Source organism: Lagenorhynchus albirostris, chromosome 1 (assembly GCF_949774975.1).
Source record: "Lagenorhynchus albirostris chromosome 1, mLagAlb1.1, whole genome shotgun sequence".
In the NCBI taxonomy this organism is placed as follows: Eukaryota; Metazoa; Chordata; class Mammalia; order Artiodactyla; family Delphinidae; genus Lagenorhynchus; species Lagenorhynchus albirostris.
The window spans coordinates 29,121,070-29,140,666 of NC_083095.1; the positions used below are offsets into that span (position 1 = coordinate 29,121,070).

Sequence of the window (19,597 nt, forward strand, 5' to 3'; positions counted from 1 at the left end):
TAGAAAACTGCCTTTAATTCCAGCACTGGAATTTAGTACACCTTTCTCCCATTTAAATACTCTAAATCTGATTTCAACAGATATTATATCAGCAAATAGTGCATTTTCTAGAGCAGGCATGAAAACAAGATTCAGGAGCACTTCTAGTACTAACCGTCTGGATTCAGTTCACTGTCATCTGCTGGATTATTATAGTAGCCTCCTAATTGTCTCCCTGCTTCATTCTTGTTCTCTTCAATCTATTCTTAACCCAGCAGCCAAATGTAAAATATAGGTGCTTCCTTTTAGAACCCTTCAGTGGCTCCCCATTCCTCTCAGAGGAAAAACTAAAGTGTTTGGCCCACAGGGTCCTATATTACTTTGTCCTGTATAACCCATCTGGTCTCATCTCTCCTATTCTCTTGTCTTCATTTTGCACTGGACACACAGACCTTCTTTTGTTTGTCAGACACTCTAGGCAAGCTATCCCTTCAGGACCTTTGCATTAATTATTTTCTTTTTCTGGAACGCTCATCCTACTGCATGGCTCACTTTTTTACCTTCTTCAATTCTTTGCTCAAGTGTTACTTTCTTGGTTTAAAATTTCATCCCTGCCTCCAGTACTTCTAATCCCTCTCTTAACCCTGTTCATCTTTTTCTGCATAGCATTTACCACCTCTAACATACCACAGAGTTGGTGGTGTTCGGGTAAATGTTTCACAATTAGTTCTCCAAGTATAGTTCCAACATGAATGATGGTTGATATTTTTGCTTGTTTAGTAAGATGAAAGTGAAGCAATGAAGATGTGTGTCCAATTTTCACTCATTTGTCATTGACGTAAGAGACTCCTTTGCTGAATTGGATAATAGTTTTCAAGTAATGGAAGAATATTTCCTCAAAATTTTTGTGCTATTCACAATGTAATGGTTATAGACACCACACACTTTTAAGTTCAATCTGCATGTTAACATTTTCTCCATCAGTTTCTTAGATCTAGACAATCACAGAACAATAAGTCAAGCAGTGATTGGTAGTTTTTGCCAAATTCTGTAGTGTAAATACTTCCACCATGGCCGATTTCAAGTTACCAACATGAAGTCACTGAACTGAACGTGTTGTTGGGAAGAGATGTACAATAGCCCGGCATTAGATAGTATTTCTACCTTACAGATAGAAAATCATAAATAACCCCAAGAGCATAGATAATAGTAAAATGTAGTTAAAAAAAATAGGAAGTGATGAGTTTTTACCTTTGTTTTAAAGTAACTTATATAATTATAAGTTATATAACATATAATTATAACATATAATTATAATTTAATTTGTAATAAAGGCTATGTTTAGCACCCAGTTCACAAACTTGCTGAAAATTTGACAGTTGGATCTTGTCAGTCAGCACACCACTGTGAATAATCTGGCTATTTATTTTCTGTCTATCTCCTTCATAGAGGCAGGGGTTTTGTTCTGTATTGGTTACTGCAGCATGGCATGGTAGGCAGTCAATAAATACTTGGTGACTGAATTTTAATTAAAATATTTGAGGTCTTTTATATATAATTAAAAATTAATGTAAATAAATGAACTAGGTGCTGAGTGAAAAATAAATTTTGTCTTCAAATAAATTGAAACTTTTTTCTTCATTTTTAAATATGAAGTTTTGATTATAACTAGCATAAAATTCTTGTTTCTCTGAATTATTGACCTAGATTATAAATAAAAGCATGTTACTCTGAAAGGGATGGAAAGATTTTCAAATTTGCCTTGCTGAGAGAAAGATATCATGTGATCCCTCTTTTATAAAAAGAAAAAATTGAAGCATATATGCACAGAGAAAAACAAAGGCGAAAACTCTAAAATGTTGATGGAGGTTATTTCTGCTTAGTGGGATTACAGGTCATTTGTATTTCATTCTTTGGATTTTTCTGTTTTTCCTATTCTTTACAAGTCACATCTATTACATGAGAAAATTATTTTAAAATCAGCTTCCTTATCATACCCTAGTATAGTATTTTAGTTAAATGAGGAGGAAAGTAAAATATTACAAGTAGAATATGTAGGGTGAAGAAAGAGAAAGAAGTGGGAAAGCCACAGAATATTTGAAAGGTCTGATATTCATAGGATTATGCAGGAAAGCATTGGGAGACAAGGCTGGACTGTTGAAGATCCTGAAGTTTAATGTCTGAGTCTGGCATTCAGGAGCCTCCACAACTTGAACCCAACCTTTTTCCAGCCCAACGGTTTTTGAACACATTCAAGGAAGAATTTTAGGAATATTAATACGGCACAACTATGTAAGGAGATTAGAGGAAAGAGGACTTGGAGTCCAGGGGCTGTTGCAGAGGTTCATGGATGAAGTGATTTTTCTGCCAGGGCAATTAGGAATAGAAATGCTGAATGGCTGAATACCAGAGATATTGATACCTATTCCCATCCAGTAGCACCCGTTGATGGACTTGGTATGGAAGAATTATGAAAAAGTGTCAGAGATGAATCTTAGAGTATGCTCTTCTCATTTCAAAGCTTTGATGGATGTAAAGGTGTTACATAGAAATAGGGAAGTCAGGAAGAAGAGCTTGTTTGAAAGGAAAGATAAATTGATTTGGAGACATTTGAATTGGAATTGGAAGTACAAGACTAGAAATCACAAAGAAGTCAGGGCTAAATATGAACTCTATGGGAGATAGAGGAAGAAAAGAATTTATGCTTATAATTAGTTGAATTTTAACCAATTTTAAAAAAATCTCAGTTCAGTATATAATCTGTGAATTCGGAGAAGGAAAGGTACAGTTTGTCATGAGCTATAACCTTACATATTAACAGGGACATTTTTAGTTTGCTAATAAGGTGACTTATGTTGATTGATTTTCAAATGTTGACCAACTGCATTTATTAGAAAAACTCCCATGTAGTCATGATATATTTTTAATGTATTTTTAAAATTTGATTTGCTAAAATTTTGTTTAGAATTTATGTATGTTCATGGGAGATATTGGTCTATCTATTTAAGAAGCTTAAATAATGTCTTTGTTTGGTTTTGGTGTCAGGTAATCTTAGAATAGAATGATTTGAGAAATATTCCCTCCTCTTCAATTTTTTGGGAAGAGTTTGTGTAGAATTGGTATGATTTCTTCCTTAAATGTGTGGCAGAATTCACCAGTGAATCTATTTAGCCCAGGAGTTGTATTTGTGGAAAGATTTTAAACTATAAATTCAGTTTCATTAATAGATATAGGACTATTTTGGGTTATCTATTTCTTCTTGAATAAGCTATGAAAGTTTGTAACTTTAAAGGAATTTTTTCATTTCATTTGAGTTGTTGAATTTATGGGCATAAACTTGTTCATAATATTCCCTTATTATTTTTAATATCTAGAATATTAGAGACAACACCTCTCTCATTCTTGATCTTGGTAATTTGTATCTTTTTTTCCCCCTAAATAGTCCAGCTATAAGTTTATCAGTTTTTTTAATCTTCTCAAAGAGCCAGCTTTTGGTTTCCTTTTCTCTATGTTTCTATTTTCCTACTTTATTGTTTTCTGCTTTGATTCCTACTATTTCCTTTTTTTCTGCTTACTTTGCATTTCTTTGTCCTTTTAGTTTCTATAAGTAGAAGCTAAGGTCATTGTTTTAAGTAAGACCTTTCTTATTTTCTAATATAGACGTTTAGTGCAGGGTTTCTCAGTAGTGACACTATTGACATTTTAAGCTGGATAATTCTTTGTTGTCAGGGGCTGGCCTATGCATAGGATGTTTAACAGTATCTCTGGCCACTATCCATGAGATGTCAGTGGCATCTCCCCTAGTGACAACCAAAAATGTCTCCTCCAGATATTGCCAAATGCACAAGATTGCCCTTCCCACCCCCGGTTGAGAACCACCGGTTTAGTGCTGTAAATTTCTAAGTACTGCTTTTGTTACATCCCACAAATGTTGATATATTTTGTTTTCATTCAGTTCAGAATACTTTCTAAATTCCTTTTCGATTTCTACTTTGACTGGTGGGCTATTTTGAAATGTGTTATTTAGTTTCCAAATATTTGGCAATTTAATTCCATTGTGGTCCGAGATCATACTTTGCGTGACTTGAAGCCTTTTAAATCTGAGACTTGTTTTATGGCCCAGAAAATGTTCTGTATTGGTAAATGTTCCACATGCACTTGATTAGAATGTATATTCTGTTGTCTTTGGGTGGAATGTTCTATAAATGTCAGTCAGGTCATGTTGGTTGATAACTGTTGTTCAAGTCTTGCTGTTTATATCCTTGATGGTTTTCTTCCTACTTACTCTATTACTTATTGAGGGGGGCGTATATAGCCACTCTAGCTTTCTTTTGACTTGTATTAATATGGTATACTGTTTTCTATCATTTTACTTTTAACCTATTTGTGTCTTTATATTTTAAGTGGGTTTATTTATTTTTGAATTTTATTTTATTTTTATATTTTTATACAGCAGTTTCTTATTAATTATCCATTTGATACATATCAGTGTATATATGTCAATCCCAGTCTCCCAGTTCATCACACCACCACCACCACCCCACCCACCACTTTCCCCCCTTGGTGTCCATACATTTGTTCTCCACGTCTGTGTCTTTATTTCTGCCCTGAAAACCGGTTCATCTGTACCATTTTTCTAGGTTTAAGTGGGTTTATTGTAGGCAGCACATGGTTGGGTCTTGCTTTTTTATCCAGCCTAATGAAGAGTTAGTCTGTTTGACTACTGGGGAGCTAGTGTCACTGCTGAAGGTACTGTCTCCCCTAACAAGTCTATTCCACATTTCACTGGGGGAACATGTGGCGATGGGGGCCAACACTCAGGACCATGGTGGACAGGGTGGAGGGCTGGTGAGTACTGTTGTATCATCCTTGCTGTGCCTACCTGGGACCGGGCAGAGGCACATGAAGACAGGCCAACCCTTTGGGGACCCTGTAGGAAGCCAGCAACTCTGCCTGAGAGAGATGAGACTTTTAGAATCAGACTTACATTGTTACTGACCAATCAAAACATTCACTGGCCTTACTACTCAGCTGAACCAGTTGTTGGATTGTGGACGGTCAAGGGGTAGATGCTAGGCTAGGGGCTCAGCACAGTGGCTGTTTACTATCTAGAATGCAAGCATTGCAAAAACTTAATCATTGCTATGGCTATGTTAATTCATACTGGCCAGTTATATAGTGTGTGCGCCTCTATTTATTCATGTTTGAGTGTGCTGGGTTTAATTCTACTTACTGTATCCTAACTCCTATTAGGAAAAATAGGGAAATAATGAGATCATCACAAGAAAAGTTTCAACTGTCGTGACTGCTTATGGTTGCCCTGATCTCTTCCCTGAACTTCAGGCTTATACATATCTCCACCTAGAAGCCCTATAAACAGACCCCTCAAATTCAACAATTCAGTTTGCTGAATTCATCTATCCAGTTTACTGAGGCCTAAAACTTAGGAGTCATATTTGGATTTCTCCCTCTTCCTCACCTTCTGTAATAAATTCCTGCTCTTGACTTTCCCCATAAAGAGAGTCCTGTTGATCAAGCAAAGCTGAGTTTATTAAACTTACTGCAGCAAGGGAGAGCACCACTTTGACAGAGCCTTGGTAGTTAGGGGAAGTTAGGAAAGGGTATTTCTAGGGTTTTGAGATCTGGACTCATGTGGTTTAAGGCAGGTCCTTCAAGGTGGGGAACTGGTTGGGATGGGCAAAGTTTGTGACACAATATTTAAAATTAGTGGACTTAACAAGAAAAGGTTCTTGAAGCAGTCTGTTATCCTGTCAGGAGCGCTGTTTGCCCTGATGTACAAATTGTTTGCCCAGATAAATTAGTTTGTAAAACTTTCCTGACACAGTGAAGCTAATGCTTGGCTTACAGTCTTATCATTTTCATTTTGGGCAAAATACTTTCCTGGAGCACAGTTATATCATGTTGACTCAGTTAATTCATAGGTTTCCTGAATCTGTGTTTTGTTGATGCTGTTGCCTCTACCTGAAATATCTTTTCCCTCCTACTCTACACAGTATGTGGCTAATGTTTGTTCTTTTAAAACTTAACTCAGGTAGTAGCTCCTACAGGAAATGTTTCCTGAACCTAGACTGCTTCTAGGCCATACTGTGTATAGTATTATTATTCCATTCCCCATATTGTGCAGAAATTAACCTTTTATAAGGGAAGAGAGCCACCAAAAGGCAAGTTGTCTTACGAATTTCTGTATCCACTAGCATTAGTAACAGGGCCCAGCACATGGTAAGTTTCCAAACAGTTTTTACTGACACAAACAATTTGGGTCAGAGGGGGGAAGACCGAAGGAATAGGAGATAAGAGGTGATTTTTTTTTTTTTTTTTTTGCGGTACGCAGGCCTTTCACTGTTGTGGCCTCTCCCGTTGCGGAGCACAGGCTCCGGACACGCAGGCTCAGCGGCCATGGCTCATGGGCCTAGCCGCTCCGTGGCATGTGCGATCCTCCCGGACTGGGGCACGAACCTGTGTCCCCTGCATAGGCAGGCAGACTCTCAACCACCGTGCCACCAGGGAAGCCCAGAGGTGATGATTTAACTTTAAATTAATGTGATTGAGACAGCGTTGATGCACCCAAATGTAGGAATTTGAGTAAGAGAGTAAGACTTAAGAGTACAATTAGGAAATGATCATAGTTGGGGTAATAGTTTGTGTTGATTATTTCTCCAAGAGTGATAATGCACAGAGAACACCAGTGGAAGACTGATATTTGGGGAATACCCTCAATGTGTAGGAGAAAGTAGAGGAAGCCCTCAAAGGCATCAGTAGAGACAGAAGTGAAGAAGATAAACCAGAGGAGTAGAGTATGGGGACAGGGAAAGGCAGGGAGGAAACACGTGTACAAAGGAGAGCTGGAATTGTGGTGTCAAATTTTGCAGAGCATTTAAGGAATGAGAACTGTGAAAAGATTTTCTGAATTTGGCAATTAAGTTGTACCTAGTGACCTTTGAAAATTCTAATAGAATGGGGATTTCATTTTTTAAAAATTTAGAAAGGACAAAATAAGTTGGTTCTCAGGTTTTATAGTTACAAAAATATATTCTTTACCTATATTCAACCAGGACTGTCATAAGGGGTATGATTTTCTTTATTTGGGAGTAAAGTTCGACCTTGCTGAGGACCAATAGTAAACGTTACTTTGAATTAACTTTTTTATTTTTTTCTTATTATCTGTTTTTTTTTTTGTAAGCAAAATCATTATACATAGATTACTTGAAAACAGAATGTTTGGTTTCTTCCCTGTATTAATTATTATCTTAATTGCTAGATTATTTTACAGGCCAGTGGTAGTTATTAAGAAGTAACAAGCAAGATACTATCATTGTGTATTTTCACTTTGCCAAGTTCATTTTAGAACAATTATAATTAATATCACTAATTTTCAAAAATTTCTGGCTGTGAAACCCTTTCCTTAAACTTTTACATGGAACCCCAACATGTAAATCAGAGAAAGTGGAGCTTGTCTGTTTGAAGCTGTGACAGGGACCTGAAGCTCCTCCTGAGAGTTTTGTCTAGTCTTCTAACCTTCTCTTCCCTTCCAAACAACTGGTGGTCCTGGGGACTCCTCTGTGGAAATCCTAGGGCTACCTAATGCATAGTTCAAGAATCACTGACACGTAATTTTCTTTGTAGAAATGCTGATTGCAAAGCATTTTAGTACTGAAAGTGACATGATATTTAGACCCCCCAAACCAATTGACACTTCCAGTCTGTTGTCTTATTGGTCAGTAGAGTGGTACAACAATAAATAGCTGCCCAAGAGCAAATAAATTTGTAATAGAGCTGTTTAGACAGAGGTTGGATGTCTTCCTCTAAGGAAAGTTGTCAAAGTAGTTCCTTTGTCAGTGGGAGGTTGGCCTACTATTAAATGAAGTCTCTTCCAACATCAATGATTCTCTGGTCTTACATGTCTACATTTATCCTACCTAGTAAATATCATCTAATACGATGGGGTTTATCTTTCATTTCTTCAAATTTATAGTATGCCATATATATGACAGGCAGTGTATTAGATGCAGGGGTACTATTTAAACAAATAACTTTAAACAAACAAGATATAGCCTACCATAAAGGAAATAGAAAATTGCTGTAAGTCTTGAGGAGTAGAGTAATAGAGTTATCTGGAGGGTGTTCATGGGAATCACGTGAAATGCAAGGACCTAGACCAGATAGGGGCTTGTCAGAAAAAATGCTAGCTTCTATGAAGACTCTGAGCTGACTCTTTAAAGATGAGTAAACTTCAACAGAAGCAAATAGAGAAAGGTCTTTCTAGGCAGATGAAGGAACATGTACAGAGGCTCTGAAAGATAGCATGCCTTGTTTGGAGAACTGTAAGTAGTTTCATATGGCTGGAGCTTAGCATGTGAATGGGGCTGGTGAGTGAAGCCAGATTAAAAAAAGGACTGTGTTTGCCATGCTTGGGAATTTAGACTTTATCTTGAAAGTGATGTGACGCAATTGCAGGATTTTAAGCAGAGTAATTGCATGGTCAGATTTGTATTTTAGAAAGCACTCTTGCAGTAATCAGGAGAACAGATCAGAATGGACCTCTCTTGGAAGCAAAGAGACCATTAAGTTGTTAAGCTTTTGCAATGATTTAAGCAAAATTGAGGAGAGTAGAACTGATGTGGTGGGTGGGGGAATTAATTCAGGATATACTAAGGGGGTAAGATCCATAGGTATTGGTCAGAGAAAGAATAGAAGTGGGGATGACTTTCAGGTGTTTGGGTTGGCCAGCTGGATAGGTGTGTGTAGTCTTTTTTTGCTAAGAGAAAGAAATTAAAAAGGGAATCATATAGGCTTTTTGCCTCAAGATTCTTAGGGTGCCAACTTGAGCAAGGATATAGGTGCTTTTTATTTTCTTATATTTGTATTTGTGTATATTTTAAAAATGTGATATGAAAGTATATGACAGGATGTATTATCAAGGAAGGTTATGGAATTCTTTTTGGAAGTCTGTTAGATTAAGGTAGGCTCTCATTTAAGGTAGTTTAGGAATGAGTGATCTACTTAAAGGCAAAGGGATGGATTACCTTTTGTCGAGTCCTTTGATTGTTTAATATCTACCTCATCTCTATAAATCAACTTTGAATTGAGAAATAATAAATTGATTTTTAGAAAATCCAGAGATTTTTACATTACCATTCATCTGTCAGAATTTTTACCTTTTAAGAAAAATGTGTGGTAAGATTGGCCTGTCTGTGTAAATTAGCTAATTTGGTAATAGTTCTGCTGTGGCATTATGAACTTTAAAATACAAAATGATTTTTCCTCAGAATGCAGACTTTGATTTTCAAATCTTTCATTGCTGTTAATGTGGGAATTAATGTTCCATCCCTTGTTATTTAACACTCCTGACAGAGAAGATGTTTCCTCTATATAGCTTTGTCACATCATTTTCTCAAGTTAGGATCTCTTTTTTAGGCTGTTTGAGGTGCTTAAATCCCTCATGGAAAGAATGAGCAATGCTCCTTAACAGAAAACTGAAGGTATTGGTTTCAGATTTTGAGATTCGCCCTATAAAGGGACACTTATTCATTATGTTTATTCATTGGCTCTTAAATGCTCCATTGTTTCTTATCAGATAAGTCTTCCTTCCCTGTAGTTTTGTGATTTCTACTGTACCTTTGAAAGCATTAGAGAAGTGCCTCTTCCAGTAACAAAACAAAAACACTGACTGTAGTTTAATACTTTTAAATTTACAGAGTTAATGATGAGACTTGGACCTTTGTCATTGAAAACTATTAGATTACTTTCATATCTGTAATTATTATGAATATGAAAGTACATTCTGATGTCATACTACTTGCAAGAAATTTCTTCTTTAGAATAATGTAATCCTAGAACTTTTTCTTCTTTAAGTATGTTTAAAGGAAACTTTATTTCTTTTTATAAAATATCTTTTACAAAAGGCTATTAAAGTCCCTGCTTTGCTTAGTGTCTTCTGATAGTAAGCCAAAAAGATCCCCAAATTTCAGTGTTCCAGAATGTTTTTTTCTTAATAAGGATCAAAGTTTTCAGAATATTTTCAAAAATTGTTAGCAGTTTATAATTTGGCTACAGGTACACATTTCCTTATTCAGGAGTTAGAATGGATTTGAGAGGTAGATCAGGAGGAATACTCATTGGATTATTGCAATTAAAGTGCTTGAAAGTTCTTAGAATAACATCTCTTCAGATCCTACAACAGGTTATTGTTGTTTTACAAGAATAGCATTATAATTGTCTTTTCAAAAAGTGAAGTGATTTGTTTGTTTGAACCTAGAGTTACTCTAAGAGGAAGTATACTAATTGCTCATTTCCCCCTAAAACAAAACCTTTAATTTGGAATACTAGTTTTTTATTAGGACGGTAATCCAAACTTTAAATACGTGAGAAAGTAATAACTTCCTTTTCATACTTCTTTTACAGCTTGTAAAAATTAAAATGAATAAACTACGGCAAAGTTTTAGGAGAAAGAAAGATGTTTATGTTCCAGAGGCCAGTCGTCCACATCAGTGGCAGACAGATGAAGAAGGAGTTCGTACTGGAAAATGTAGCTTCCCAGTTAAGGTAAGAGCTCATGTTTCTATAAATCTAGACGTGGAAAAGAATTGACAGTTTATTATATGTGAAATTCCATTAATTAGGACAGTTAAAAGAAAACACTCTAAAAGCTAATCCCTTTATATTCTGCTTCAATGATAGAATTAGTAAGAAGAAAAACAGATTATAATTAATGATTTTTCTCTTTATATTTAAATAAGAATTTCTTGTATATAATCTGGAATCACTACAAATAAAATCACTTCCTTTTTAAAATTTAATTTATTTATTTTTGGCTGCGTTGGGTCTTCGTTGCTGCGTGCGGGGCTTTCTCAAGTTGCGGCGAGCGGGGGCTACTCTTCATTGCGGTGCCTGTGCTTCTCATTGTGGTGGCTTGTCTTTGTTGCAGAGCACGGGCTCTAGGCGTGTGGGCTTCAGTAGTTGTGGCTCATGGGCTCTAGAGCGCAGGCTCAGTAGTTGTGGCGCATGGGCTTAGTTGCTCTGCATTACGTGGGATCTTCCTGGACCAGGGCTTGAACCCGTGTCCCCTGCATTGGCAGGTGGATTCTTAACCACTGAGCCACCAGGGCAGTCCCAAGATCACTTCTGATGAGAATACTAATCCTGAAATATCTAAAAGTCCTGAATTATCAAGAATCACAAGAATCAAATTATTTTCAACAGGATATGCTTACTAAGTGGTGGGACAGAGGAAGCTGGCGTCTGCCTTCTTAAATACAGGCCTGGTATGTTCTAGAAAAGCTTAATTGGGAAGAGTTAAGTCAGAAGGAATTTCCTCTTTAATCTTGTAACTTTTAATCACGTAGAGGTCATTTAAACTAATGCTGTCATTTGTCAGATCAGAAAAAGGAAGCTTAAAGAGGTTAAGAACATAGTGAAGATCTAGGGAAGCGGGTGCCGTGCAGGTGCTTTTTGTTACTGCTACTTGAGACTGGAGAAGAAGGGTCTGTATTTAAGGTCATGGAAGAAATAAACGTACATGCTATACTGCTTAATGAAAAGAAGCAATTAATAGTATAAACATGCTATGAGATGTATTAAGTATGAGGACAAAAAATAGAAGGAACTACAACAAAATGTTAATATCTTGAAGAAAAAAATTTAGTTTAATATAAAGTGTTAGCATTTTTCTCTATTTTTTTGTATATTCTTATGTGTGAATATGCTTATTGTGATTTTCTGCTCCTTTTTACTGCCTCAGTACTATGATTGAAACATGGACTAAAGTCTCAGAAAGAAAACAATCAATATGACAGGAAAAGTGCTTTTGAGAATCTATAGGTTAAATTAATACATGATTTTTAAAATACACAAATTATCCACAGTCTGTCAATAATGAAACATTTTCCTAATCACTTAGCTTTGTCTACGCAACTCATTTGCTGAAACTTCTTTTATAGGAATAATAAACTTAATATTTAATTTTAAATGTTTAGTATGATATTAAAATACAAACAAAACAAAACACCTCTCTTACATAAAAACTAACACTCTTCTCTATTACCCCACACCCAGCCAAACAGTTGGTTCTTTTTTTTTTTTTTAATAAATTTATTTATTTATTTTTGGCTGTGTTGGGTCTGTTGCTACACATGGGCTTTCTCTAGTTGCGGCGAACAGGTTACTCTTGGTTGCAGTGAGTGGGCTTCTCATTTTGGTGGCTTCTCTTGTTGCGGACCACAGGCTCTAGGCACACAGGATTCTGTAGTTGCAGCACACAGGCTCAGTAGTTGTGGCTTGTGGGCTTTAGAGTGCAGGCTCAGTAATTGTGGCGCACGGGCTTAGTTGCTCCGTGGCATGTGGGATCTTCCCGGACCAGGGCTCGAACCCCTGTCCCTTGCATTGGCAGGTGGATTCTTAACCACTGCACCACCAGGGAAGCCCAGTAGGTTCATTTTGATTATACAAATTGAGTATTAAGTATATCGAAGTCGGGCTTCCCTGGTGGCGCAGTGGTTGAGAGTCCGCCTGCTGATGCAGGGTACACAGGTTCATGCCCCGGTCTGGGAGGATCCCACATGCCGCGGAGCAGCTGGGCCCGTGAGCCATGGCCGCTGAGCCTGCGCGTCCGGAGCCTGTGCTCCGCAACGGGAGAGGCCACAACAGTGAGAGGCCCGCGTACCGCAAAAAAAGTATATCGATATGGGTACTGTTACACATTGTTGATTGCTTGGAGGATACTTTGCAGCCCTATAGGAGGACAATTTGGAAATATCAGTTAAAATTTTAAACGCACTTTTCATTTGACCAGCAATTTTACATTTAAGAATTACGTTTAAGTACATCCATAGATATACACTGGCATGAGTGATCATTCTAGCAGTTTGTTTATAATAGTAAAAATCTGGAAACAAGTTAAATGCCATCATTCTGGGATTGGGTAAAGAAATTATGACATCAATTATGGGGAATTCTTTGACACTTAAAGTAAGAATAAGGTAGATCTGTATTCACATATTTGGTAAATTATTTTGAATACCTGCTATGTGCCAGACAGATGCTAAGTGGTAAGCAAATAAGATATAGTTCTTGCTCTTGTAGAGTTTATAGTCTCCTTGTGGGAGAGATAGACTTTAATTAGATATTTGTGTTAATAATATATGATTACAAACCGAGATATGTGCTTTTTAAAACTTTTTTTCTCTCTTTAAAAAATTTTTTTTGAAATATAGTTGATATACAATGTTGTGTTAGTTTCAGGTATAGAGCATAGTGATTCAGTTATATATATATATTCTTTTCTTTATATTCTCTTCCATTATAAGTTATTATAAGATACTGAATATAGTTCCCTGTGCTATACAGTAGGTCCTTGTTGGTTGTCTATTTTATATATAGTAGTGTGTATATTTTAATCCCAAACTCCTAATTTATCCCTCCCCCACCCCTTTCCCCTTTGTTAACCCTATGTTTGTTTTCTGTCTGTGAGTCTATTTTTGTTTTGTAAATAAGTTCATTTGTATCTTTTTTTTTAAGATTCCACATATAAGTGATGTCATATGATATTTGTCTTTATCTCTGTGGCTTACTTCACTTAGTGTGATAATCTCTAGGTCCATCCATGTTGCTGCAAGTGACATTATTTCATTCTTTTTTATGGCTGAGTAATATTCCATTGTATTTACCACATCTTCTTTACCCATTCATCTGTCGTTGGACACTTAGGTTGCTTCCATGTCTTGGCTATTGTAAATAGTGCTGCTGTGAACATTGGAGTGCATATATCTTTTTGGATTATAGTTTTCTCTGGATATATGCCCAGGAGTGGGATTGCTGGATCATGTGGTAGATCTATTTTTAGTGTTTTAAGAAACTCCATACTGTTCTCCATAGTGGCTGCACCAGTTTACATTCCCACCAACAGTGTAGGATGGTTCCTTTTCCTCCACAGCCTCTCCAGCATTTATTATTTGTAGACTTTTTGATGGTGGCCCTTCTAACTGGTGTGAGGTAGTACCTCATCGTAGTTTTCATTTGCATTTCTCTAATAATTAAGTCAAGCATCTTTTCATGTGCTCTTTGGCCATCTGTATGTCTTCTTTGGAGAAATGTCTACTTAGGTCATCTAAGTAGACACTTTTGATTGGGTTGTTCATTTTTTTGATATTAAACTGTATGAGCTGTTTGCATATTTTGGAGATTAATCCCCTGTCTGGCGCATCATTTGCAAATGTTCTTTCCCATTCTGTAGGATGTCTTTTTTTTTTTTACCTTTTTTTTTTTTTTTTTGGCTGTGTCGGGTGTTAGTTGCAGGATCTTCGTTGTGGCAGCGCACGGCATCTTCTCTGCAGCGCGAGGGCTTCTCTCTAGTTGTGGCATGCAGGTTTTCTCTTTCTCTAGTTGAGGTGCGCAGGCTCAGTAGTTGTGGCATGCACGGGCTTAGTTGCCCCACGGCATGTGGGACCTTAGTTCCCTGACCAAGGATCGAACCCGTGTCCCCTGCATTGCAGGGTGTATTCTTTACCATTGGACCACCAGGGAAGTCCCTGTAGGTTGTCTTTTTGTTTTGTTTATGGTCTGTTTTTCTGTGCAAAAGCTTTTAAGTTTAATTAGATCACGTTTGTTTGAGGTAAGTGCTTTTTAAAAGGGAATCTGGTTCTGTAAGAACGTGTAACAAAAAACTTGACTTAGACTACAGGATCAGGGAAGGCTTCCCTGAGAAAATAAAGTTTGACCTGATATCTAAAGACTGAGTAGGAATGAATTAGGTACAAAGATAGGCAGAACATTTCAAAATTATGGAAAGTGTATATACATAGGCCCTGGTGGTGGGAGGAAAGAATAGCAAGGAGCTAAAGGAAAGCTGTAGTATAGGAAATTAGATGAACCTGGAAAGAAGTAAGGCAGAGCTTTGTAGGCCATGTTAAGGATTTTAGGCTTTTAGAGTAATGGGAAACCATTAAGTGGTGTGTTGTTCATTACTTGTTTATTTTATTATGATAAAATATACATAACAAAAAAATTTAATAACATTCATATTGTTGTGCAGTCATCAGCACTATCTATCTCCAGAACTTTTTCATCTTCCCAAACTGGGACTCTAGCTGCAGTTGTTTGGAGGTCACCCATAGTGGTTACAAGGAATCTGGTGAAAGATTGCTAATCCAGAGGGGGAGATAATGGTAGGCTGGACTAGGGTGGTGACTGTGGAGATGAAAAGAAATGTAGTAAATTGAAAGATAATTGAGATAAAGGCAACAGGAATTGGAGACAGATTGGATCTAGGAAATGAAAAAGGGTAGTATTAAGGATGATACCTAGTATCTTGTCCCAAACTGATAGAGGTGATGATCATTGATATAGGAAACATGAAAGAATATTCTCTGCATGTGCTTATACAGATGATTTTAGTGTATTATTAAATGATAAAGACAAGGTACAGAGCAGTTTATATAGAATGATTCTGTTTATGGTTAAAAAGAAAAAATCATGTATATGCTTATATATATGTAAGAAATATCTGTAAGAAGATGACGCAGGTAATTCTGAACTCTGAATGGTAATGAAGGATTGGGAATCTTTTACTTTTCAATATGTATCTTTTGGAACTAGTGACATTTTTTATCATGAGCATGTATCATATTTGTAATAAGCATATATATATGTATATATATGTATATTTAAAACCTCATTCACAGGATTCTGAGAGACTCGTATAGTGTTGAAATAACTGTAGTAAAGTTAATTGAAGCACTTTTAATTGCCTATGAAATATATAGCTTTAACGTATTTTATGTGAGATAAGTAAGGCTCAGTATCTTTCAGTGAAGTTCTCATTTGTCATAAGAAACAGCTGGTTGGGATGTGTTTTAGAGGTAAACACAGAAGATAAGAGATTTTTATCTTATGCAGGTAGGGCAGCTTGTTTAGGGTGTTTTTGTTTGACCTTTTCCAAATGGTCTTTTGAAATCCTTTCTACAAGATATTCATCCTCTCTGCTGTGTTGTGTTCCCCTTTCCTGCCTTCCTTCCCAACCCACCCTATCCCCCACCATCCCATGCTCTTACATACAGGTGACCCAGGATAGAATAGGAGAATCAAAACCTGAAATTCTTTTCCCATAGCCTAGAAATAGATGCATTTCCTCAGTCAGATATAACTGGGCAAATGATATCTTATCTGGACTTGCCTTAGAAACCACTGAATTCTGAACTAGTAATGGATTGGTATAAATAAATTTCCTATGTAGGCAACTAGTAAGGTGGTGGGCATGCTTACTGAGGGAGAACATGTTTGGGGGTAGAGAAGATGAGTTTTGAGGTGCATATGAGACATGCACATGCAGATCCCCACTGACCACAAAAGCTCCATGAGCTTTGATTTTGAGGTTACAAATAAACTTTAGTGAGTAGGTGAGTTTGCAAATATGGAATCCTTGAATAACAGGGGTTGGCTATATATAAATTAACATTAGAGTCATGAGTAAGTAAGATTGCCTAGGGGAAGTGAGAAGAGAAGAAGGCCTGGGACAAACATAGAAAGGACAGGCAGTGTAATAGGTATCTTCAAAGGAGAATAAGAATGAGTAGCCAGGGCTTCCCTGGTGGCACAGTGGTTGAGAGTGCGCCTGCCGATGCAGGGGACACGGGTGTGTGCCCCGGTCTGGGAGGATCCCACATGCCAAGGAGCGGCTGGGCCTGTGGGCCACAACAGTGAGAGGCCCGCGTACCGCAAAAAAAAAAAAAAAAAAAAAAAAGAATAGCCAGAGAGATAGAAGGGAAACCAGGAGAATGTGGTCTCAGAAACCAAGGTTTCAAGGAAGAAGAAAGTGGTCAAGTGCTATAAAGAAATCAAGTAAGAAATGAAACTTCATTAGATTAAATATTTGAAAGTGTTGGTGACTTACATTGGAGTCATGAGGATGGAATCTAGGTTGAGTGGATGGATGCAAAATAAGGAGACAACAAATCTAGAGATTACTAATCCAAGAAGTTTGTCAGACAAGGTTATGTGATGGGGGAGGGGTGGAAGGGGGCAGTATTGCAAGAGGTAGAAGGAAACTTTGGTGGTAATGGCTGTCTATTACATTGATTGTGATGATGGTTTCTCAGGTATATACATGATCCGAAAACTCAGCAGATTGTGTACTTTAAATAGGTATAGTTTACTGTATGTCAGTTATACCTCAGTAAGGCAGTTAAATTTTGTGGGGTTTCTTGGTTTTTTTTGGTTTCTTTTTGGTTTTTTTTGCGGTACGCGGGCCTCTCACTGTTGTGGCCTCTCCCGACACGGAGCACAGGCTCCGGACGCGCAGGCTCAGCGGCCATGGCTCACGGGCCCAGCTGCTCCACGGCATGTGGGATCTTCCTGGACCGGGGCACGAACCCGTGTCCCCTGCATCGTCAGGCGGACTCTCAACCACTGCGCCACCAGGGAAGCCCTTAAATTTTGTTTTTAATGAAGAAGTCTGTCTTCAAAGGAGACCAGAAAGGCAGAGTAACAAAGGGAGTGTGAGGTTGAAAACCTGTGTGTGTGTGTTGGGGGTGGAGGGGTATTTTGTTTTGTTTTTAAAAACAGTTTTATTAGATAGGTTGCATAAAATGAAGTTTACTTATTTAAAGTGTGTAAATCACCATGGTTTGATTTTGTGTTGAATTTCGTTTTTAAAATGGGAGAGACTTGAGCATAAATAAAGGTCTTTACAAAGAAGCCTGTAGAGAGTAGATTAGTTTTATACTGGAGGAAGGATGCTGCTTCTATTTTTAACAATAGCAAAGGTGAAAAACGGGGTAAATGCACTTAAATTTATGGTGTTGGTGGCATGAGATTGATGGAGTTCTATTCTAAAGACGTATTTTCTCAAGGAAATAGGAAGTGAAGACATCTGTAGAAGAGAGAGGGGAGAAGTTGTGGAATTAGATTGGCAGAGCTACTCTAGAGAATAGGTGATACAGAATATGCAGTTACTAGAAATAGAAATGCAATTACTAGACACTAATCAAGTGAAGCTACAGCTGGTTTGGGCTCTGCCATGTATGTTTAAGTAAACTGGTGCCTGTGGAAGTGTAATAATTTAGTATTAGAGTAGTGATAATTAGAGTTAAGTAGGTTTCAAAGCTTGTCTTGCAATTCTGTCTGCTAGTATAAGAGAAACTATTAATAAACAGAATCCAGCAACCAAATTAAAGAATAATTTATGTCCTCACTCATTATTATCAAAAGATAAAGATCGAGGGAGCAAATACCTTTTATATCAGAATGGGACAGCTCTTTACAAACATACACACAGAGACTTCCCACTACTTTACGTTGGCTAAGATTGAATCAAATCAAATCCATAGTTGCAAGCAAAGTCAAGAAAGCAGTTATTTGTTTTTTTCAGCCTGTACCGTGGAGGCAAGCTCTTCTGGCAGGGAAACCATTCAAAAGAATGGCTGTCATAGGCAACTAACAATGTCAGCCACAGTCACTATATCATATATAATCTTCTTAAGTATCTGTCCTCTCTTTTTTTGTTCTTTTTCCTACTGCCACTGCTTTAATCAAGTCCTCATCTTTGTTTTCTCCCTCAGACCATTACAAGAACTCTTTTTTTTTTTTTTTACAAGAACTCTTGACTGTTTTTCTTGCTTTTGATCTTGTTTCCGTTCCAAACTGTTGTCTTAGTGCATAATAGTGATCTTTCTAAATTGCACATATGGTTACGTAACTTACCTGCTTCCTGTCCTTCAGTGGCTCTAATAAAATTTTGGAGAGGCATCTAGACTTCTGTAAAAGCATATACTTTTAAGCCAAACTACCTGAGTTGAGTTTGATCTATGCCAGTTATTATTAACTATGTGATCTCTCTTAAAAATTACTTAACCTCTGTTGAATGGATAAAGAAGATGTGGTATATACATACACTGGAATATTACTCAGCCATAAAAAAGAATGAAATAATGCCATATGCAGCAACATGGATGGACCTAGAGAGTATCATACTATATGAAATAAGCCAGTGAGAGAAAGACAGATAACATATGACATTGCTTATATGTGGAATCTTAAAAAAAAAAAAGATACAAATGAACTTATATACAAAACAGAAATAGAAGCACAGACATAAAAAATAAATTTAGCTCCAGCTTCTGGTGGCCACCGATCTATTTTTCTCTTCTGTATTTTTGCTTTTACCAGAAAGTCATATAAATGGAATCATATGATATTTTGTTTTTTGAATATGGCTTCTTTCACTTAACATGATGTACATGTGATTCATCTATGTTGTTGTGTTTAGCATTTAATTGAAGAGTAGTATTTCATTGTATGGTGTACCACATTTATTAGTTCTCTAGTTAGAGGAAATTTGGGTTTGGCCAGCTTGGGGGGATTGCAGATAAAGCCTATAAACATGATTGTGTAAGTTTTCCTACAAATATAAGTTTCCATTTTAATAAGGTAAATACAAAGGAGCAGAATTGCGGACCATGTGGTAAATCTGTGCTTAACTTTGTAAAATACTGCCAAATTATTTTCCAAAATGTCTCTACCATTTTGCGTTCCCACCAACAAATATAAGTGTTACAGTGATTCTACATCATTACCAGAACATGGAATTGTCAGGTTTTTAAAGTTCTAA

At 36.9% G+C, this 19,597-nt stretch overlaps 1 protein-coding gene across 10 annotated transcripts in view; it reads left to right on the top strand.

The window, feature by feature from the left end:
- Positions 1–19,597, top strand: part of NUMB (NUMB endocytic adaptor protein) — a 187,299-nt gene that overhangs the window by 110,468 nt on the left and 57,234 nt on the right. For all 10 annotated transcript variants that reach the window (XM_060139600.1, XM_060139655.1, XM_060139625.1 and 7 more), the window contains one exon: positions 10,402–10,542. In XM_060139600.1, coding sequence (XP_059995583.1) covers positions 10,417–10,542 — 126 coding nt within the window. In that variant the 5' untranslated portion in view covers positions 10,402–10,416. The remainder of the gene's footprint in view (positions 1–10,401; positions 10,543–19,597) is intronic.